Consider the following 23,181-nt stretch of genomic DNA (forward strand, 5'->3'; position numbering starts at 1 on the left):
CTTTATTATTTTATTTATTTATTTATTTGAAAAGTTTTGTATAGCGCTGGCTAGACCTGGCGGTATCAGACTGCTTTACATGAGGACAAGCATTGTTTCATAGCATAGTTACAAATAACAACGTTGCAAGTAAACAATTACAAAGCATAGATACCAGTTGCTGGAGCGCAGTTGCATGCGTTAAAAACGAATACTAAAGGGAAAAAGCAGGCAAGGGGAGACATTCTGGAAGAGAGGATAGGAGCAGGAGAGGAAGACCAAGAATGAAAGAGGGAAAGAGGTGGCGGAGGGAGAAGGAAACTTAATTGGGAGACACAGAAAAACAGTGTCCAATGTCTGGTGTGCAGTGATCCCAGTGGAAAAGATGTTGTTCCCACACCTCTGCTGTGTGTGGCTCCCTATACGCAGTGGGCTCTCTGAGAGGGGGTCACTGAGACTCCAGGGCATACATTCTGGATCCCTCCCCAACAAGGGAAAAGGGAGTGCTTTGGCAAGGGGCGCCATTCCCACACCTCTGCTGTGTGTGAACTCCCTTGACGCTGTGGACTCTCTCAGAGGGGTCTCTGAGACTCCAGGGAATAAATGCTGGATCCCTCCCCAACAAGGGGAGAGGGAGCGCTTTGGAAAAGGGCACATGGCTAACAATAGTTACAAGATACACAGTTTCAGAGCATAGTAACCAATTGCTGGGGCGCAGTTGCATGTGTTAAAAACGAGGCAAGGGGAGAGATTGAGGTAAGGGACGATAGGAGCCGGGCAGGAAGACAAAGAATGAAAGAGGGAAAGTTTGAAAAGTTTTATAAAGCGCTGGCTAGACCCGAAGTTATCAGAGAGCTTTACGTGAGATAGGACATTGCATCAGAAACATTGTTACATGGTTACATTAGTTACTTATTAATTTGTATACCGGACTGATGGGGGGGAAACGCTACGTACCTGATTGCCGCCACCGCCACGAGTCAGAAAGCAGCCAGCAGCAGCCAGCAGGCTCGAGGGAACGCCGCCATCTCCGCCGCCACTGCCAAGAGTCCCAGGATACCGGACTCCGCGCCGCCGCTCCGGGAGACCACAAATCCCGGCAGGCCTCGCGGCGGCGCGTACGCAGTGACGCGGGTCGCACTGCTGAGGGCGCCAGAGCCCTTCAAAGGGAGGAGAGCCCCGGCAGAGCGGGGGGAAACGCTACGTACCTGATTGCCGCCACCGCCACGAGTCAGAAAGCAGCCAGCAGCAGCCAGCAGGCTCGAGGGAACGCCGCCATCTCCGCCGCCACTGCCAAGAGTCCCAGGATACCGGACTCCGCGCCGCCGCTCCGGGAGACCACAAATCCCGGCAGGCCTCGCGGCGGCGCGTACGCAGTGACGCGGGTCGCGCTGCTGAGGGCGCCAGAGCCCTTCAAAGGGAGGAGAGCCCCGGCAGAGCGGGGGGAAACGCTACGTACCTGATTGCCGCCACCGCCACGAGTCAGAAAGCAGCCAGCAGCAGCCAGCAGGCTCGAGGGAACGCCGCCATCTCCGCCGCCACTGCCAAGAGTCCCAGGATACCGGACTCCGCGCCGCCGCTCCGGGAGACCACAAATCCCGGCAGGCCTCGCGGCGGCGCGTACGCAGTGACGCGGGTCGCGCTGCTGAGGGCGCCAGAGCCCTTCAAAGGGAGGAGAGCCCCCGCGCCGCGGGACGCGAGCGGGACGCCCGGGGCGAAGCCCGGGCAAAGGGCGGGCCCTCTGAGGCCCTCAGAGGTCAACAGTGGACGGGCGGACCACCCCTCCAACATCTCGCTAAAAGGTCAGTCCCCTAACAGGTTTATACAATGGCTGAGTGCACCGCTATAAGTCATAATGTGGATATCCTCACCCAGGATGCAGAGTCCCCTGTATCATTGCTAACGTCGTTTGAGGCACTGATAGATACCGCATTCAATGAGATTGTTGAGACTGAAAGGAGATTCTCTATGGGTCCTATGAGCATCAACCAGCCACATGCCATGAGCAGCCTCAATGGTAACACCCATATAAATCCTGAAGTAATTGTGGTAAAACCCTCAAATCCTGCTGTTGATGTACCAATTGTCTTAGATGATGATGACACTGTTATGTACACAGCACCAGATGTAGCTCATGGCCCTGCCCCGGTAACAACATCCACAGAGGCTACCAATAAGGTATCTGATAAAGTTGTAGCCAAAAGAAAGAGGGGCCCTGCTAAATTAACTCACAACAAAAGGAAGCAGCCACCAAGGATTATAAACCAACCAACCCCACAAAGCATGTGGAATAAGGGGGAGAGACAGAAGCTGGTTCAACATATAGTACCCACACAGGAACAACCGCATCTGGGTGAAGTCGTCGTTATAAATAACGACGGCTCAAATTTAATATCTATTTCCACCCAGACTGAATCCCCCAACGGAATTGACAAATCCAGTCACCATTCCAAATCTGAGGGGAACCTTATTGAGACTATTGCAGATACTATTTTTAAAAACCTGGAAGGTCAAATGATCAAACAATTTAATAATATTTTTAAAAGACTTGACAAATTGGAAAACCTAATTAAAAATGAGGATGCCAAGAAAAAAGGTACAGCGAACCTGGACAAAATGAGAGTAGAACGTCTGCTAAAAGACCTTGAATCCACCACCCGTGTCCTCACTAGCAGTGACCATGGCATTAACAGGGTTGTGGAACAACAAGCTATTACTAATCCAATGTCGTCTGTTACACCCACGGTGATTAAAAGTAAAGGCACAACAGGCAGTAACCCACCTGACCCTCTAATTGACACCCCCTTACCTCCACGCAATGTTACACGTGGACCTGTCACCTCGTCCAAACCCTCTGTTTCTGCTAACGCTGCAAACGGACCATTAACTAACACTAACAAAAACAGTAATACAGCGATGCAGACTACCATAGCACAGAAGGCCTCTGCCAATCCCAGCCAGCGCGATAAGAAGACCTCGCATGAGGACACCAGGCCTATAAAACATCAAGGCCCTGCCTTCCACCTTCCACCTGAGGCTTGTCCATATGTTTTAGTTCTGGCTGGTATTCCACCGCTTAGGGAAGGTCAAGGTGAATCATGGGTTCAATTGCACAATAAGTGTATAGACTGGTTAACAAAACATAAGGGGGTGGGTTATGATATTTCTAAAGAGATCATAACCACACGGCGAGTAACCTGGGTCGGTCCTCTTTTCAAAAATATCAACGGGGACTGTATTGTAATTAACTTCAGAAACCCGGGCACTGCAAAATTCCTGCTGAACAACAACTTTGTTCGACACGGTCCATCTACTGTGGTGACACCCCTACCGCTAAATTATTTCTATCGTCCTCCCCACAAGATGATGCAACCCCCACCAGTTTTTCCGCTATATAATAGGTTTGGAATATTTCAGGACCTGGACACATTGGACTGACTGCCTTCCGAAAGCACCGAACTGCCTTCTGTGTGCATTGAGGCAGTCCAGCTAGTGGAAACACCTCCAGAGGCAGCCCCGTTAACATTGGAGATTTCTCCATCTAGTACATTGTGTGATCATCAGGGGCATGTCACAACTAAATCAGTCTTAAGAATCAACCAGGGTCCCTGTCTGAGGAATGATAATAACTTAAAAATTCTCAGTTGGAATATCGCGGGTCTGAAGACCAAGATGGGAATCCCCTCCTGGAGGGATTGTGTCAATTGTTACGACATATTAATGTTTCAAGAAACTTGGTGTGTTGAGGACTTGTTGCTCGAGGGGTATAGCTGCCATAACAGGACTGTTTTAGCCCCCCTGTCTGGCCGTCCTAGTGGAGGATTGTCCATTTGGATAAAGATCTCTGCAGAAGTAAAAGTTGATAAACTACTAACCAATTGTCCTAGCTTCATGGCACTCTCATATACTCAGAGGATAAAACTATGTCTAATCAACTTCTATAACAATGATTTTTTGTCCCAACCTAACCCAAATTTTATTCTTTTATTTGATTTTATTAATGAAATTATGGAAGGGCAGGTACATGGGAAATTTGATGGCATTTGTTTAGGAGGGGATTTTAACGCACATGTTCATTCAAGAAATCCCCCCTGTAAAAGAGGCATAGAACTGTTAAACTTTCTTGCTACTAGTGAACTTGTTAACTGCATGGAATATGTGGGTATGGAAAACAGTGCCTCCCCATTTCCCACCTTTATTGGACATGGGGGAGGCACCACAATTGACTATGTTTTCGTCTCACCCACTGTTGCCAAGGCTCTAATAAGGGCCGATGTAGTGTGTAAAATTTACAGTGATCATTATCCGATTGCCATCCACTTATCATTGCCGAGGGGTAAGTGCCCAAGACATGAAATAGGTGCAAGGGATTTGGAAGTCTCGACAGATAAATTGAGGGTAATCTGGAAGGGAGCAGACAATAAGGGAATCCTAGCAGGAATTTGTAAAAAACACCCAACCTTGATCGAAAATTGTCTTACTATTGAGGACTATGGGGCTAACGTGATTAAATCATTCTCTGAACTCTGTTCTGTAATTAAAGGTGAGATTTCCAGACCAGCCTCTAGTAAGGCTGAGGAAACGCCTAGATGGTTTGATGCCCCATGTTCCAAAGCAAATAGGATGCTTAGAGCTGCCCTAAAAGCTGAACCGAGGGATATACCACGAGTAAGGTTGCTCAGAGCAGAGTACAAGCGTGCCCTACGCACTAGATCAAACGAACTACTTAAAACCCACTGGGATTCCCTGGCACGATCTGCTGACCTGAAAGATACCACTGGGTTCTGGAAGGAGGTAAAGGTGATAAGATCTATTGGTTCCAACTTGACCGAAATTAATTGTAACATCACTGGTCCTACCTGGGTTGCACATTTTGGAAAAATCTATGCAACACCAGATAATCCTCCTCTGTCGCTACCCTCCCTACACCCATTGTATATTTCTGTATCCGAGGTAGCTGACGCTATACTAGAAAGCGCCGGGAATAAAGCGCCCGGTTCTGAGGGGCTCTCTATTGACCAGTTAAAATGTGAGCCCGACTTTTGGGCCCCATTGCTTTGCAATGTTTTTAACAATTTAACAGATGGGCAAATTCCAGAAACATGGTCACGTAGCATTATTGTTCCCATTTTTAAAAAGGGCGATAGGCTGGATCCTGGGTGCTACCGCCCAATTTCTTTAATTGATAACACCTTGAAAGTTTTGGGACGGATCATATTTAAAAGGATTAGAACTTGGAGTGATGAGAATAACATCCTACACCCTAGCCAGCTTGGGTTCCGTAGCAGTGTCGGAACGGTGGAACAATGCTTGAACTTGAACCTGATCATGGCAAAATATAACATTGCTAAGAAATCCCCTTTATATTTTGGTTTCATGGACTTGAGCTCGGCTTTTGATTTTGTCAATCGTTCCCGCCTTTGGTCTACCCTTCTTGAATATGGCTTAGACGACCATCTGGTACACTTTTTAGCTTTTTTACATCGCGACCTTAAAGCATGTGTGCGTGTGAATCAAATGGGTGAAGTCTTTGACGATATTAGCATTGGCAGGGGGGTCAGACAAGGGTGTGTGCTGGCCCCCCTCCTGTTTATTTTGTACATCAACAAGTTAAGTGGCTCTCTGAGCACTCTAACTAGTGATGTGCCTCACGTAAATGGAGTCCCTATACCCACCCTCCTTTATGCAGACGATGCGGTCCTGATGGGCCGCACTCCAAAGGCACTCCGTATTTTAATTTCAGGTTTTGTCCTTTTTATGGCCGATTTAGGCCTGACAACTAATTTTAAAAAATCATTGATCATGAGTTGTGGTCCTAAAAATCACAAAATTCCCCAGATCAATTCAGGGTCAAATGTTTTAAAAAGCACCAGCACTTTCCCCTATCTAGGGCTGCTATTTTCAAACAGTGGTACGTGGCATGCACATGTATCTTACGCCAGGAATAAGTTGGGTAAGGCCATTAACTGTGTAACCTCCTTGAGACAACCCAACCACGCTGATGTAATAACTCCCCTGGTTAAGATCTATCAAACCCAATGTATGCCAACCGGCACTTATGGCGCCGAAGTCTGGGGTTATACCAACTGCTCCCATATTCAAAGAGAAGAAAATAGATTTTGCCGGAAGGTGCTGGGGGGGGTTATTTGTTCTCCCAACTATGTATGCCACAACGAATTAAATATCCCATACATAGAGGATTTCGTGAGATCCAGACCAGCACTATTCTGGATAAAGATATGGAACAATACGGCTGCTACCCTGACCCGTGAAATTATTTTGGATTGCCTAAAATGTGATAGGGGACACCATATACCATGGCTGAAAGCAGTAAAAGAGTGCCTTGTAAGTGTGGGGTTGGGTTCTCTGTTTACATCACCAAATTTAATAAATCGCTCCCACAAGACCATCACTCTAAGGGCATTGTATGATCTGTACAGCGAAGAGCGCGATAGAAAGAACTTGACTAAATGCACTGTTGTAAAATATTTGGCCTCTTCTGAACCACATACTAAAAAACCTGGCCCACCATACAGATATTTACGTCTGCATCTCGGCAGATGGGTTAGGGGTTTACTGTTTTGTTTCCGAGATGGGAGTATAGTTAATTTACTGAACTTCCCGCTGGGATACAATAAACACCTTGAAACTTTAAATTGCCCTTGTAACCCCGACATGAAGCAAAACCTTTTGCATTTCTTGTTCTTTTGTGGTTTCTACAAAAAGCTCACTGGACATTATCTAATGCCTTATTGTAGAAAAAATGGTTTGACTAATTTTAAATCAGCACTGCGGTCTTTCTTATTATTGGGATCAGATGAAGTTACTTTTAGGGTGAGCTGTTTTCTCAAAGCTGCTGTCAGATTGAGAATCACTCTTAATATTGAGGTATAACCATCGCACACTGCACTTTTTATTACGCATTTTAGAGAATTTTTATCTGTCTGTAACAGTATTTTCATGTGTATGTAGATATAATTATGATATTGTTCTAGCCATCCTTTTTAACTATGGTCGTTAAAACTATGTTTTTAAACAGTGTTTCTTAAACAGTGTCGCTAAATATTTTTCTTTTAAAAACCCATTTTGGATTATGAAGGGACAAATCTTGTCTAGATGCGAAATTGCAAATGAAATTTGATTATGCTTGATCGTTCTCGGATTTATTTTTTCAAATGTCATTATTGAACTGAATGTTTTAAATGTATTTTGTCTGTACTTTTATGGATGTTTTTATTCCGAATAAAGATCTTTTGACTTGACTTGACTTGATGGGGGGTGGAAAGGTAGAGGGGAGAAGGCGAACAGGGGTAAGGAATGCAAATTGTAAACACAACGGGGTGCCGGCCAAGGGGTGAACCAGAGCCAAACTCCTCTTTAGCTGCAAGAGACAGCTCCACCGGGCAGCAGCCAAGGTTGCTCGGGCACCATGGAAAATAAAGACAAGTTCTGGTTCCCGCCCAGGAGGCATCGTCAAAAGTTCCATCAAAAGTATCGGTGAAGGTGTTGGTGGGGGTATATGTCTGAACTGGAGATCTCGTCAGGGTTCATTGCCTTGGGATAGGTGGTTTTGTTTCCCTTTTTGTTAAGGTAATATAGATGCTCCCCAACTAGAAGGGGTTAGTGTTCTTTTATTTGGAGACAACACCCTTTTAATATCTCTGACTCCTAAGAGACTGCAGCAATTGCTGAATAACTTTAACACCTTCTTTATAGCTAGGGGTCTGAGATTGATGTAACAAAAACAAAATCCATGTTTGTTAGGCCCCACAAATCTTTTAGAAATACCCGGGCCCGGGAAAACGGAATAGTTTACAGATTTGAATACCTGAGTATTATGCTGTAAAGCAGGGCTTAGTGGTCTCCTCATATCCACAAGTAAAAGGGAACAACATCAAGAGCCCTACTGCATGCTATAAAGACATACAAACTAAAGGCTCAATCAGCGGCATTATATGGGACCGAAATCTGGGACCATGTGACCATTAATCCTTTCACCTTAAGTGAGAATAAGCTTATCTGTTCACTTCAACTTTCTAAGAGCACTGCCTTAGTATCTATGTTTCTTGATGTGGCACTTAAAAGTGTGAGACACATTGCCCGACAGAGGCCTCTTTTATACTAGGTGAGTATCTGGACATCTGAGGAGCTCAAGTCATACAAGAATATAGTAGAAAAACTGCTGGTGCTTCACCAAGACTTCACTTTTGATTGGTTCAGACGTGCACTCTTGGTCTATAAGGCTGGGCCTATAAACCTTCTGGCCCAATCAAAGTGCCTTAAATGAAGCCTAAAAGAAACAGTTACAATCTTTTTTACTGGGATCATATTCTAGCTAGGCTCCATCAAAGTTCAACCCTATGTAGATTGACAGACCAGTTTCTGCTTATTAAGAATAGCCCCAAATCCAAAGATTTCCTAGACATGCCTCAACAGCAGTTGGCAAAATCCTTGTATCTAAAGTTTCAATATGGCACACTGGATATAGGGTCATTCACTCCTATGTGGAACACCAGCAGGAGTCTCAATTCTAGTGACATATGTCCAATGTGTAGCTAGTTGTCTAAAGAAAATATAAGTCTGTCCTGCCTACACTAAGCCAAGAATCAAATGGGTTCTCCCAGTGTGTAATCAGCTAGGCATTAGACCCACCGTGAAGCTCTAAGGGTGTTGAAGGGAGACACATCTATTAACACTGTGGCTACCTTAGGTAAATATTTACTTGCAGTAGGGATGTTGAGGAAGCAAAACATCAAAAACTTTTGAGTCAGGATGATCTGTTTGGCTGGTTTCGAGGTTAACATAGCAGCTCCCTCTTTCCCTGCCAGCCCAGTGAAAAGAGCCGCCTACCTCTACATAATGTAGTTGATAGCACTGGGCGCGCACCTTTAATTTAAAAAAAAACTTTTTTAGCTGATTTTTAATAACTTTGATTAACTGCACGGCACAATATCTATGAACCATATTATTTGCGCTAGCACTTTAAGTGTAGTTTTAATTCTACCTCTTGCCCCTTTAATCCACCACTAGACATTCACTCCCGCTTTGTCTCACCTTTCCATCCCTGCTTTTGCCTTTTGTCTTTATTTGTCTGTCTTCATTTCCCTACTTCTTTCCCCCTTTTGTGTTTTTCTCTTTCCTGCTCCGGATTAAAGTTTGTTGAGGAAAGAAAGAGTGCTGGTGGGACCCAGCAGCTCAAAATTAAGCACTGAGTAAATGTCCAGCTGTTTCTGCCATCAATTTAATTATATACTTAACTCCAGATATATGTGAATGACGCCTACTTGCTTAAATAGCATTGACTACCTATATGGGAAAAGGAAGTGTCTATTAAGAACTAGGCAGCATCACTTGGTCATGACATTATGTCACCTGATCAGCTTCTCACAGATTATAGAGCTCTCAGCAGACTGAGGCAGAATGAACAGACCGGGCTGCAGGGTCAGGGGACAGAATGGAGAGAATGAAGAGAGAGAACAGACTGCGGATGACACGAGGAGAGAATGGAGAGAATAAAGAAAGAGGGAACGGACTGTGGAGAGGAGAATGGAGAGAATGAGGAGGGAGAGAACAGATTGCGGATGACGGGGGGAGAATGGAGAGAATGAAGAGCGAGAGAACAGACTTCGGATGACGGGGTGGAAGGGTATGGAGAGAATGAAGAAAGAGAAAACAGACTGCGGATGACAGAAAGGAGAATGGAGAAAATGAAGAGAGAGAGAGAACAGACTACGGATGACAGGGGGAGAATGGAGCGAATGAAGAGAGAGAGAACAGACTGCAGATGACGGGGTGGAGAGGGATGGAGAGAATGAAGAGAGAGAACAGACTGCGGAATTTCAGGGGGGAGAATGGAGAGAATGAGTAAAGATAAGCATGTTATACCTTGAACCAGGGTAGTTTCCAGTTTAAGAATGTTGCATGTGTCATCATAGAATTGTTGAGGACGGTTCCACGAAGCAGATGGAGAGCAGGAAGTCTCTCTGGAGGGCGAACAGACTCAGGGCAGGTGGGGGGAAAAACTGGAAAGTTGAGTAGAGTGATTGGGAGGGAGAGCACAGAGACTCTGGTGAAAAAGAACAGACTGACCTTGGCAGGGGAGAAGTTGGTAAAGTTGGAGGGAGAAGTGAAACACTCAATGGGAAGAGAGCAGACCAAGGGTGACAGGGGAGAGGGCAGAGGAGTTGGGACAGGGTACCAAAAACACTTGGAGCAAGCAGAGAGAGGGTGGATTGGATATTGGAGAGAGCAGCAGGTAGAGCAGCCACATGGGAAGTTTTGGCCGCTATGAAAAGTTGCTCCCCTAATGATTCGGTCCCTATGAGGTTCCTTAAACAGATTGCCACCATCATTGCTACCCCGGCAACTGAGCTAATTAATGCCTCTCTTTTTCAAGACATTGTTCCACTCAGTTGGAAGGGCGCCATCGTAAAGGCCTCTACTGAAAAAAACGCAGCTCGACCCGCTGGAATTGGCCAATTTTCGGCCGATCTCACTACTTCCAGGACTTTAAGATCACAGAAAAAATGGTGAATTATCAACTTTCCCATTTTCTGGAATCTAATGAGTTACTGCGGAGTTCTCAAACAGGTTTCCGTCCAGGCCAGGGCACTGACACCGCCCTCCTCTCTGTCCTCGAGGAGGCAAGGTGCATCTTGGATTCAGGAGGATCGGTGGCAGTGATCCTCCAGGACCTAAGCGCAGCCTTCGACATGGTTAATAACCGTGTCTTAATTCAGCACCTATCCGACGTAGGAGTTGCAGGGTCTGCCTTGGCCTGGCTAACATCGTTCCTGTCTAATCGCACCTTCCAAGTCTGGGAGGGCAACTCACAATCTGCCTTAATCCCCCTCCAGTGTGGTGTACCTCAGGGCTCGTCCTTGAGCCCCACATTGTTCAATGTGTACATGTCCCCCCTGGAGGATGTGGTGGGCCCGTTTGGGATTAAAATAGTGAGTTATGCAGACGACACTCAACTTGTCGTCTCACTCTCCCAAGTGGACCAATGTCCTGAGAGTCTTCACTCCTGCTTGACGAAAATCCATGCCTGGATGAGTGAGTCCTCCCTCAAAATAAACGGGTCCAAAGCAGAAATTATGCTATTAGGGCATAAGGTGACTTCTATACCGGTCGCCATTTGGCCTACCTGTTTGGGAGCCCTTCCCCCCCCAAAAAAATGAGATCAAAAGTTTAGGGGTCTGGCTGGAACAGGATCTTTCGTTCAAAACCCAAGCAAAAAAAACGGCGGGAATCTGTTTCGGCCTACTTCGTTCGGCTCGTAAAGTCCTTACTCTCCTTCCTCCACCTTCAAGGAAGCTGTTAATCCAAGGACTCATTTTGTCCAGATTGGATTACAGCAATGCCCTTTTCTTAGGTGCCCCCAAAGCCACAGTCAATAAACTGCAACAGACTCAGAATGCCGCAGCCAGGTTGCTTACTGGCACCTCGGCTAGGGCTTCAGCAAAACCGGCACTCTAATTGCTCCATTGGCTTCCTATCCGTGAAAGGATAAAGTTTAAATCCTTGTGCATTGCCCACAAACTCCTACAAGGTAAAGGACCTTCTATCCTGAAGAGTTTAGTCCTGCCTTACAAAGCCAATAGGTCCTTGCGTTCTGATCACGAGTGCCTGGCCAGAATTCTGAGAGTAAAGAAGGCACGCACAGGAGGCCGCCGATTCTCTGTGAATGCAGCTACTTTGTGGAATGCTCTTCTGCGGGCCGAACCATCTCATTTGCAGTTTCGGAAGCTCCTGAAAACATTCCTCTTCCCCAGTGATCTTTTGCTTCCCACTCCCCTCTGTGAGCGTTACTCACTCTCAGCGCTGGGATGCCTCCGGGTAACCATGCGCTTTACAAATCTGGTTACATTACATTACATTACATTACATGGGAAGAGAGGGAAGGTGGAAAGACGGTGAGGGAAGAAGGCAGTCTGGGGCCAAAGTGCGGACAGGAAAAAAACACACAGGCGCTATAGGAGAGCAGACAGGCTGAGAGAAAGCATCTCAGCTGACCGAAACAAGCAGACTCAGGAGAGAACAAGCAAAAACGACAGAAATCAGGTAGCCTGGTAGAATGTGCTCAGGCTGAGGGGGCAGGACCGGCTTTAGGGCAGTGCGACCGGTGTGAGCGCACTGGGTGCCGACCTGGAATGGGGGCGCTGTGTTTTGTAATAACTTACGATTTAAAAGCACCTACTGTATTCCTTGTATGTTCAGCTTTCAGGCAGCAATAAAAATGTCAAGATAACTCTTGTAATAAATGTTCTTGCTAGAGAGAGATCAGAGTTTTGTCGAGTGGCAATTTGACTCACCATAAAGTAGTGCAAAGGGTTAATATGGATGCTGTAAAGAACAGATCTGTATTTGCTGTGGACATCTGAGCGGATTAGTAAGGCCAGCCTTTATCAGAGCTTTGAAATAAATGAAATGTATGTGAGAGAGGAGCAATGGAGTGACGAGGGCCCCTTTTCCCTGGTGGTAATGTGAGAATTCGCAGAAAAGTTCATGGGGGTTTCAAAAAAAGATTGTCGCACCGGGCGTCACCTGGGGGCGGCAGGGGCTTTTGTTACGCCACTGCGAAAGGCTTATCAAAAAGTCTTTGAGCACCTGTGAAGAAGGGGATTGAAAGGGATGTTTTATATGTCTTGAGGGACGTATGTTTGAGGCTGGGATAGAGGTGTGAAAATAGATGAGGAGGATTTTGGTAAGTCTGAATTGGGTCAGTGCACCTGGACAACACATTTCAGAGGAGTCTGTTATTTGTTTAAAGGCAGTCCTAGGGAGGACAGTGCAGAGGGGGTTCGCAATTTGTTGTTTATCTGCCCCATTCTACCAATCTTCTAAATGTACTCACTTCCATCCCAAAATACTATTTAATTAGCGACTGGGTATATTTGTGAAATTTTGTATTTGCTATTTGCATGGTCACCAGCCAAATAGTACATAATCTTTGTGTTTTCAACATTAGCCAGGTAAAGGGTAAAGTTTCTCTGCTATTTGCACAACCACCAGCCATTCAATGAATAACATCTGCTATTTATGCAATTCCTGGGTAAATAGGCAACTGTCTTTGCTACTATATCAGCTTTCGGCCAAACAGTGCATAATCTCTGCTGTTTAGCCAATGACCTCGTCCTCATGAATAGTGAAATGACTTTGCTATTTGTACGGTAACCCGTTGTATTGAACAATATTTTTGCTATTTAGCCAGCAGCCTGGTAAATAGTGGAGTTTCTTTGCTATATGCATAGCTGCTGGCCAAACAGTTGGTGATTTTTGTTATTTATCCAGTGGCTGGGTGAGCAGCACAGAAAAGTTGCTTTTTATCCAGTGTCCAGCTACATAGTCATCAGTATACAAACAATGTGAATTTTGTGTCCCTCCTTCAGTGGTGTAGCACTTGAGACGCAGGGCCTCATGCACGCAAGAAAAGTGTGCACCCATATGGCCATAGTTTGGGTCTAGACGTCCCCTAACGCCCTAATACCACTATACATGCTGCACCATTGGTAATGCAGCCATGCTCTCCTTAATATATACACTTTTTGTCCTAACAGAGTTCTAAACTTAAAATACACTGCTTCAACAGGGCAACATAGGGAGACAGACTGCCTATACAGAGTACTAGACGTGTTAAAGGTTACATTTGCTTGTTTCTGGATGATTGATTGGACAAATGTTGTGATGTCTAGCACTCTTAAAATGGATGCTAACAGAACATCTGCCAACATTTGCTAGGTGTTTTGGCTTTTGACCTCCTGCTGCATTTACTATGTAGTGAACGCTGGTGATCCTGATATCAGAGTTCTTGCAGGCTCTACTGTCAGGGGTACATTCTAGCCAGTCTTGGCACTAATCGGAGTAGTGTCAGAGGAGCTACCTTCCCAAAGGAGGCCATCCCCTATCGTTTTATGTATTCTTTATTTTGCGTTTTTTTATAGATCAGATTTGGCTTAAATGTATTAGAGCATTTTACAAGAAAGTAGGAATTAAGTTAACAAGCATGCCATCAAACAACCTAGTAGCACCAGGAAAACAAGGAACAAAGAATGTGTACCATCAGTGCAGGTTAAGAAGTGGTTAGCTAACCATCATAGTAAGTCAGCAGAAAGTAATCATGAGAGCAGAGAGAACAAAGATTTCATAATAGGAAAGACAGTTCAAGACAACATAAGAAGTGCGAGCAACGATCCCCATTTCAACCAAGTTGCTTCTCAAATAGGACGATTTTGAGTTTCCGTTTGAATGTGAACAGACACAAGGTTGTACAAAGGGCTAGTCTGCTGAAGTTTCAAAGTCTTGTTGCAGTACCAAAGAATGCCTGTTTCATGTGTGTTCTTGAAAGTTGGAGGTTCAAGCAGGGGAGACTCACCATTTGTTGATCCTCTTTGAGCTCCATAGACTTCCAATCAGGTAGGAGGGAGTGGAGTTCTGGAGCAATTTATGAGTAATGCATGCAGTCTTAAATTGGGCAATTGAATATATGGGGAGTGATTGCAGGGTGGGAGGAATAAGAAAGATGTGGTTGAACTTCCTGTGGCCTCTTACAAAGCATGCAACTGTGTGGAGTTGCATGGAGCACTCCTCAGGGGAGTTAGATACACTTTAGAGAAACCAAACAGGAGTGAATTACCATAATCTAGTCTGGTAGAACCATTCCCTGGCACATAGGTCTCAAGTCTTTCTCAGGAATGGACTTCCTGAGGTTCCAGGACAGTCATAGCTGGTGACATGTGCTTTGGCCATGGAGGAGATTTGTCTCTGGAGGTCTAGATAGTGATCAAGGACCAATCCCAGTGATGTGCTGTTCTCCGCAGAGGCCGGAGTGAAGTTCAGGGGAGAGAAGGATTCAAGTGACTTTTGGATAGGGAGGTTGGATTTGGTTTTTAGATATTGGTAGGAAATTGAGTTTTAGTAGGACTGAGTTTTAAGTAGTGGTTGGTCATTCATTTGTTAACCATGTCAAGGTTGTAGGAGTGAAGAGAGATGCATTCCGGGGAAGATATCTTGAAGTATCTCTGGCAATCAACTATAAATTGATGATAAAGAATACCAGATTTTGCCCAAATTTCGCAAGTGGTTTAAGATATGGATTAAGCAGGGTTGGTGAGAAGACAGAGCCAGGGCCGGACTGGGAACCAAACCCGGCCCTGGCAAAGGGCTTGGCTTGCCCCCCAGGGGTTTGAGGGTGCGGATGAGCAATTTGTCAGGGTCGGTTTCGGCCGATTTTGTTACAGGAGCCGATATTGCAGCTAGGCTGCAAAAACGGCCCTATGACAAAAACGGCCCCCAGGGGCCCAAAATCGGCCCCTCCCCTAGGGGCCCACCGGGGAAATGCCCAGTGCCCGCTACAGCCAGTTTGGCCCTGGAGTGAGCCCTGTGGGACATCTTGCTTATTTTTCTCCGAGACAACGCTCCCTAGTCACTATTTCTGATTAGTAGGAAAAATAGTTGTCAAAACACTTTAGGACTATCCCATCGAAGCCCATTCGATCCCTCAGGATGCTGATCTGATCTTGATGGTTGACTGTTTCGAAGGCAGGCGAAAGTTCAAGGCGCACAATTAGACATGAGTTCCCTGAGTATAGGTGGTGGAGAGAGTCATCCATAATTTGAAGAAAAGCCATTTCTGTGCTATACAACCCTGCCTGAAGCCATATTGGAAACTTTCAAGGAGGTTATTGGACTGGATGTTGAATAACAGCTGTGGCACTATACAGCTTTCTAATACCTTGCCTAAGTAGGGAAGTGTTGAAATCAGGCAAAAGTTTTTCAGGTTATTGGAGTTGGTGTGGGCTTTTTCTGGATGGTGAAAACCTAGTTGTGCTGAGTTCAATAGGGAAACTGAGTATGGCGGCTCCATCATGCCCATTTCCTTGCTCAGTATGCCTGGTAAAGCATCAGAAAAGCACTAGAAGTTTTGACCTTAGTTACAGTTTCAACGAAATCTGACTCAGAGATTGTGTCAAAGTGCAACCAGGACCACTGGTCTTTTCAGGTCAGTGTGCAGTCATCTGGGATAATGGAGTTTAGTGTACATTATTGCTAAATAGACTGTACTTTCTCTGCAAAGAAGATCACAATTCTGTGCTTGTGCTGGGTTGGGAGTTTGATTGTTTGTCGATATCAAAAAGTAGTTTTGGCCACTTTTTAGCAGCATCAAGCATGGATTTAATGTGGCTAGATTTAGCTTTGAAGATGTTGGATTTGTAGGATACATGTCCTTCTTCAGTAGAGAGTAACAAGTTACATTTGGGAGTGTGGAAGAAGGAAAAATGTCCTGAGGCACATGTCTAGATATACACAGCACTTGCTGCACCAGCAATGGTGAAAACTAAAGACTTTAAACTGAAGCGAGTTTTATCATACACTGCATTTAACACAATTCATCTGGGCAAATTGTGTGGTGTTAGGCCAGAAAGTGTGCTCCTTCCCCTTTTTGCCATAATAAAACATGTAACATATAACACAGAACAGCAAAACCACATTCTATTAATTTTTAAAGTGGCCCCACAATGATGATCTTAGGTCAATCTCCACAGCTCTGACAAACAATAGCTCATTCACTGCCAAATGAAGACTTTGACCTCAAGGATACCAGCATTTAAACTAAAATCACGCATACTTGCATTACTTCCATCCAAACTCTGAGAACGTGTTGGTTCCCTGCTATATGAATGAATGAATGAATGAATGATTGAATACTCATTTCTATAGTGCGTGGGCATCCCAGCGCTGCAGTGAACCAATTCATCACCCGAGAGATTAAAGAAATAGGAAGGTTTTTAACATTTTTCTAAACCTAAGGTGGTTCTGTTCCATCCGCATAGGGCCAGGCAGGTTGTTCCAAAATTTAGCTGCTTGGACAGAAAAACCCCTGCCGCCCATACGGGTTCTCCTTATTCGTGGGACTGCCAACAAATTCTTACTACTAGATCTCAGGGTCCTATTGGTTTGGTAGGAGCAGAACAGTGGTAGAATTAGACAAGGACCTGTGTTGGTTAAGGCTTTATGAACAATGGTCATAGCCTTAAATTCGATCCTTTGTTGTATTGGTAACCAGTGGAGTTGTCGAAGAGCTGGTCTGGCGGACATTCTACGTGGCATCTTTAGGAGCATCCGGGCAGCACAGTTCTGTACCGTCTGAAGGACCCTGAGTGTCCCAAGTGGTGCTCCCAGGTATACTGCATTAGCGTAGTCCAGGCATGTTAGAATCAGGGCCTGGACTAATATCCTCCTTGCTTCAAACGGAAGCAGTTCAATGATTTTTCTCAAAGATCTCATCAAGGCAAAACAGGTCGCTGCAACCTTCTGCGCTTGTGCCAAGAAGTTGAGAGCTGGATCTAACCACACCCCTAAGCTTTTAATTTTTTTCTTGGGAGAGGGGGAGTGACCCAAGGTGGTAGGCCACCATCCGTCTACCGTGGATGGAGCATCATGCCCCAACATCATGATCTCCGTCTTTGTTCCGTTGAGTTTCAGGAAAGAAACATCCATCCACTCACGAACCTTGCTAAGGCAAGAGGAAAGTTTATCATAAGATGACATCTGATCAGAAAGGATGATGATGAGCTGCGCATCATCAGCATACGTCACTAGTTGCACTCCCCAGGGTAGCACCACCTCAGCCAAAGGTCTCATATAGATATTAAATAATGTGAGGCTGAGGGATGAACCCTGCGGAACGCCACAGTGAAGATGCACAGGAGGAGAAGAGATGTCATCCTCAAACACAGAGAAAGTACGGTCAGAGAGAAAGGATTGCAGCCATTTCAACGCGGTCCCAGTGACACCCACATCACCCATCCTTTGAACCAGAATAGAGTGATTAACGGTGTCAAAGGCCGCGCTGAGGTCTAATAGTACTATGGCTGCACAACTACCCTCATCTACAATCCTTCTTGCTTCCTCAATAACTCCCACCAGAGCCGTTTCGGTTCCTTGTTTACATCTAAAACCGGTCTGGGTTGAATGCAGTAAGTTCTGGGTTTCTAAGTGGGTGGAGAGCAGAGAATTGACATACTTCTCAGTCAGTTTACTAATTGTAGGCAGCAAGGAGATAGGGCGGTAGTTAGCCCAGTCGTCCGGATTGAGGTTGGGCTTTTTCAATAAAGCTTTTACTCTAGCATGTTTCCAGTGGAGAGGGACCACCCCAGTTGCAAGTGAGGTATTGATCACCTCCTTAATCACCGGGGCCACAGCATCAGAGACCAAGTTGAGCATGGTGGGGGGCGCAACATCAACTGGTGAACCTGATTTCAGGTTGCTCAGTAGTGATTGAACCTCAGTGCAGTCGAGAGGGGGAAATGTCTCAAGAAGGCTCATCTCCAAACTAGGTGGAGATACTGATATCCGAGGGGTATCATGGAAAGTGGAGTAGATGTCTGTTATTTTAGAAGTGAAGAAATTAGCTAGTTCCCTACAGCGAGTATGTGCAAGACTGGGATCAGCAGTGGGAGTAGGTGGGGTGACTAAGGACTTGAATATTTTAAAGATTTCCCTAGAAGAGCTAGAGGCAGAGGTCATTTTTTCCTGGTAATAGTTGGATTGAGTGGATTTAATCATTTTTTTATAGTTGCGAAGAGCAGTCCTATAAATATCCTTACTAGTTTCTTGATAGTCTTTTCTCCAGAGCCTCTCCTTCTGTTTACAGAGTTGTTTAAGAGTTCTAAGCTCTGGGGTATACCAGGCTTTTTTATTTGCTCCGATACGATGGGAAAGCTCAACCTTGGGTAGGGTCTGATCCAATGAGTCCTCAAGCCACCGATTATAACAGTCATTAGCATCTGAGGGGTCATTGCTGATTTCTGGTCTAGTTTCTAGAAGGTTGAGTGTCCATTTCTCGGTTACTAGTTTAGACCAGGGACATCTGTTTTTTTTTACAGAGCAAGCCTGGCATGCTTGTTCCTGGTGGGTAAGAAAGAATGACAGTAGCGTATGATCGGACCAGGGAATTGGAGTAGAGTTTATAAACTCAAGCGCACTTAAATTGGTGTAGCAATGGTCCAGAGTGTGTCCTGCTTTGTGCGTGGGGCCATAGATAATTTGTTTAAGTTAGGCAGTATTTAGTGCTGTCAACAAATTCTGACAGATTGAGGTATCTGATTTGTCTAGCTGAATGTTGAAATCTCCCAGCACCGTAAAATTGGGGGTATTGCAGGATAAGTTAATAACTGAACTTAACAGATCTTCGCAGAACTGTCCAGTCGGTCCTGGGGGTCTATAGACCAAAAGGCCCAAAAGCGAGCGTGTAGGGGAAAGGGTGATAGAGAACCTCGTACACTCTGCCCCCGGGATGAGGACTTTCTCTATTCTACAATTTGTAGATTTTTCATGTGCTATAGCAATCCCTCCTCCTCGTCCATCCGTCCGATCCTGCCTTACCATGACATAGTTCAAGGGGAGGGCCCGAACAACATCAGAGTCGGAGCCATCGTTGGTCCACGTTTCTGTGAGGAAAAGAACCTCAATATCTGAATCCTCCAGTAACATGGAGATTTCTAGGGCATGTTTAGGCAGGGATCGGCAGTTCAGGAGAGCTAGTAAGATAGGGGGTTCCTCAAGAGTCCCTGTATCTGGGTTAAAGTGATAGTGGCAGCCCGAGCATAGCTCTTGGTCCTTATGGGTATTTAGCAAAATACAGGTCGGTCTTACCTTACCTCTTATAGACAGGAGTTGGTTTCTATCGTATGAAATCAAAGGACTCTTAGCAGGTAAAGAGGCAGGGGGACTGGCCCCTGGGCCCGTCGTGGCACGGACGGGCCCAGATGGGCCTGCCTTTGGCGCGCCTTCGGCGCGCTGCTGGAGCGCCCGCTGCGCCCGCCCGCTGCGCGGGCGAAATCCTCCGTTCATTTTATGACAAGGCAAGGGCGGGGAAGGGGCCAATCAGCTGGTGCGGAGCTCGTGATTCCCTCACCTAAGATGGCGTTTCCTCCGCTTTTCCACCGCCCCAGAACCGAAAATTGTTCTGGGCGGGTACAGGGGTTCCAGGCTAGTGTGTGCCAAGGAATCCTCGGTTTTTAAAAAACAATATCAGGACACAGTAAAATAATCACAAGGATTTCAGCAATTTACTAACACTTTTATGACTGGGGCTCAATAGTGGGGTTCTCAGTCGCCCCCTAATATGTAGAGGGAAATTACAGTAAATACGATCACAAATGAGCCACACTAGGAATTACCTCGAGTTCAATTTATTTTGTTCCGGGAGACCGAGAAGCAGACTTGTTTTGTCAAACCTGTGGTGTCACGCAAGGCCACAGGTTGGTCAACATGCATCTGCTTCTCAGTCTCCCTGACGAAAATAAATTGAATTGAAAGATCTTTTGTGAACAGTATCCATGGTCATTTTCTTTTACACTTGCATTACAGTTGCGTGACACTTACTGGCACATGCATCAATATTGCATTTTGCGATTCCTTAATTGCGAAAAATAAGGAATCGCAATTAAGGAATTGCAAACTGCAATGCATCAAGAAATCGCTATAAAAATAGCGATTTCTTAAAATTCCTTAATTGCAATTCTCTAATTGAGAATCGCAATTAAGGAATACCTCCCCATCCATTCCTATGGGCCTAGAGGCCCATAGGAATGAATGGAAAGACATTCTTAATTTGCAATTCACCATTAGAAATTCGCAAATTAAGAATGCAATTTCAAGGGTGCAGGGGTGTCCAAAGGACACCCTGTTGTACCCCTGAAATCTGCTTAGAAGTACATTTTCCACACTCACATGCCCCAAGGGCATGTGTGTGTGTAAAATGGAACTTTGAAAAATGCACTTTAGTGCATTTTTCAAAGTTTTCGCAAATTAGCATGAAGTACAACTTCATGGTAATTTGCTCCCCTTATTTGCGAATTCGCAAATTTTTAGAGTTTGATGCATTGCATTTAAGGAATCTCAAATTGAGATTCCTTAAATGAAATCGCAATTTAAGAAATCGCAATTTTGCGATTTCTTAAATTGCGAAAATTACAAAAATGTTAATGCATCCCAAAAATGGGAATTGCATTCGCAAACGGCCGAATTTTGCGATTCGCACCATTTGCGAATGCAATTTCCTTTGATGCATGTGCTCCTAGATGTTATGCCTGAGCAGAAGGAGTTGTGTTTACAAGAATATAAAGATATAATGAATGCCTTGGCTGATTGAAGTAAATGAAAAGAGCAACCCGTACATCCTCAGAACTAGTGGCAATGCTGAGCATTCAAAGTCTCCATGGTTTCTGTATGGGATATGGAGACTGCAGTTGGTTCTTTCGAGGTCACTGCACCATCACCAAAACATTTTTGCATTGCAAGCAGGCATCCTGTACTTCAACCAGCATCAGAATAGGTGAGTCCTGGCACAACATTTTCCATCTCAGTTATACATGCACAGGAATGGTAGCTGGTCTCTAAGTAACCTTCTTTTGTTGGTACTGCTAGCAATAACAAACTGCTCCTTTAACCAGACCTAGTAGCTCAAATCAACCCATATGGCACACTGCAAAATGGCACCTGTGCAACAGTCCACAAAGTAGCCTGCAGCTCGTTACCATGCCTTTTTTGACTGAGTCCAAGCTTTAGGAGTAGCAAAGGCATTACTGTTTCAGGCACTTGTGCACTTCCAAAATATTTTATCAGCAATTTCCCTGACCATGTCGCAATGGTGCAAATTAAAATGAAATAAATCTATTTTTTTACAAATATTCCCAAGAAGGGTATTCTATCCCAAGGCAATCAACTGTCACCTCTGTGAGTCGTTTCTATTGTTTTATGTTGAATACTTGATAATCCTATTATTATTTATTTATAGTTGCAAAGGTCACTTCCTGTATGTCTATGCTAATGAGAAAGCAAAACCACAGCATCCGTTTCGTAGCCGATATCCCATTGAATGGCATAGCAGGTACAGCGGCTGGAACTTTGAGAAAAGGCACAGTTAGCCAAAAAACATAGAAGGTAATGCGGCCCATAGTATTTGCAAATGGCTGTGATTTATGTAAGCATCGAACCACACATTTTTATGTTTTACTTTCTGTCAAGAAAGCACATTTATGGGCCTGATTTTGACTTTGAAGGACGGATTAAGTACCAACATCAAGGCAGAGAACTGTACACCTGTGATAGCGGGGGTACTCCGTCCTCCAAATTTAGAGATTTCAGCTGGCGGGCATCTCTTGCATTTAGATGAAGTGTGGTGGTTCGTGTAAATGCTTTGAAAGTTTGACGGACAGCTCCATCAGCATGATGGAGCCATGCATCAAACTTTTTTTTTTTTCAAAATGCTAAAGCAGGATTTTATTTTCGAAAATCAAAAAAGAAATCCTCCCCACCATGGGAAATTTCGCCATGGCGTGGGAGTCACTTTGCAGTTTTCACTGCCCCTTAGCACCATGTTTTACCTGACTTTGACAGACAATGAAAACTTGCCATGTGTATGGTGACTATAAACAGGCAGTGGAGGCCAATGGCCAAACCTCTGATGCTCCTTACTACGTTCGGCCATCAGAGATTTATGAAGGAGTAGTCTCTGGCGTCTATATACTGACATTCCACCTAACTCTGAATGAGGTGGCCGTACATTCACTTTGGCTGAGAGAGTTCTCTGTCTCTTTTGTGGCAGCGTACCACTTTCACTAAAGTCCAAATCAGGTCTTTAGACTCAACAGGGTCCATCTGTCAAGTCATCGAAATAACAAGGACCATGTACTTATTTTTAAAGCACAACACTTGTTTTCAGTTCCACAGCTGCAGTGAACTATTGTTAAAATGTTCATGTGATGTACATTGTATTTGACCTATGCTACATAGCAGTCTTGTCAATTGCTGGCACAAAAAAGATGTTCAAGTCCATTCCCATTCTGACTGCAGGAGTGGATGATGGCGCTGACATTCCTCGAGAGATGGTGGTTGGCATTTATGAGAGGATCCAGTTGAAAGAGCTGAAGTCCAATGAGGACCATGTGACCTATGTTACCAAAGTAGAAAAATCCATTGTGGGAATGAAAACTGTGAGTACACTTACCCCTTTCCCTGACTCCCCTCTTTTTCCTTAATCTCGTTGTATTATTGTTCAGCATCTCCAAGTGGTCTAACTTGAATTTTACCTGCCCTGGCTTGAAGTGTTTAAAATATAAAAATAAAAAAATGCATTTATTCTGCTTTTGATTACTTCCTTCTGGCTCTGGGAAATACTGGCAGGCTTGCAGTTTT

At 44.9% G+C, this 23,181-nt stretch overlaps 1 protein-coding gene across 4 annotated transcripts in view; it reads left to right on the forward strand.

Moving 5' to 3' along the window:
* Positions 1-23,181, forward strand: part of IQSEC3 (IQ motif and Sec7 domain ArfGEF 3) — a 976,838-nt gene that overhangs the window by 823,054 nt on the left and 130,603 nt on the right. For all 4 annotated transcript variants that reach the window (XM_086952823.1, XM_086952826.1, XM_086952824.1 and 1 more), the window contains one exon: positions 22,840-22,979. In XM_086952823.1, coding sequence (XP_086808949.1) covers positions 22,840-22,979 — 140 coding nt within the window. The remainder of the gene's footprint in view (positions 1-22,839; positions 22,980-23,181) is intronic.

This window comes from Lissotriton vulgaris, chromosome 1_2, assembly GCF_964263255.1.
Source record: "Lissotriton vulgaris chromosome 1_2, aLisVul1.2, whole genome shotgun sequence".
Classification (NCBI taxonomy): Eukaryota; Metazoa; Chordata; class Amphibia; order Caudata; family Salamandridae; genus Lissotriton; species Lissotriton vulgaris.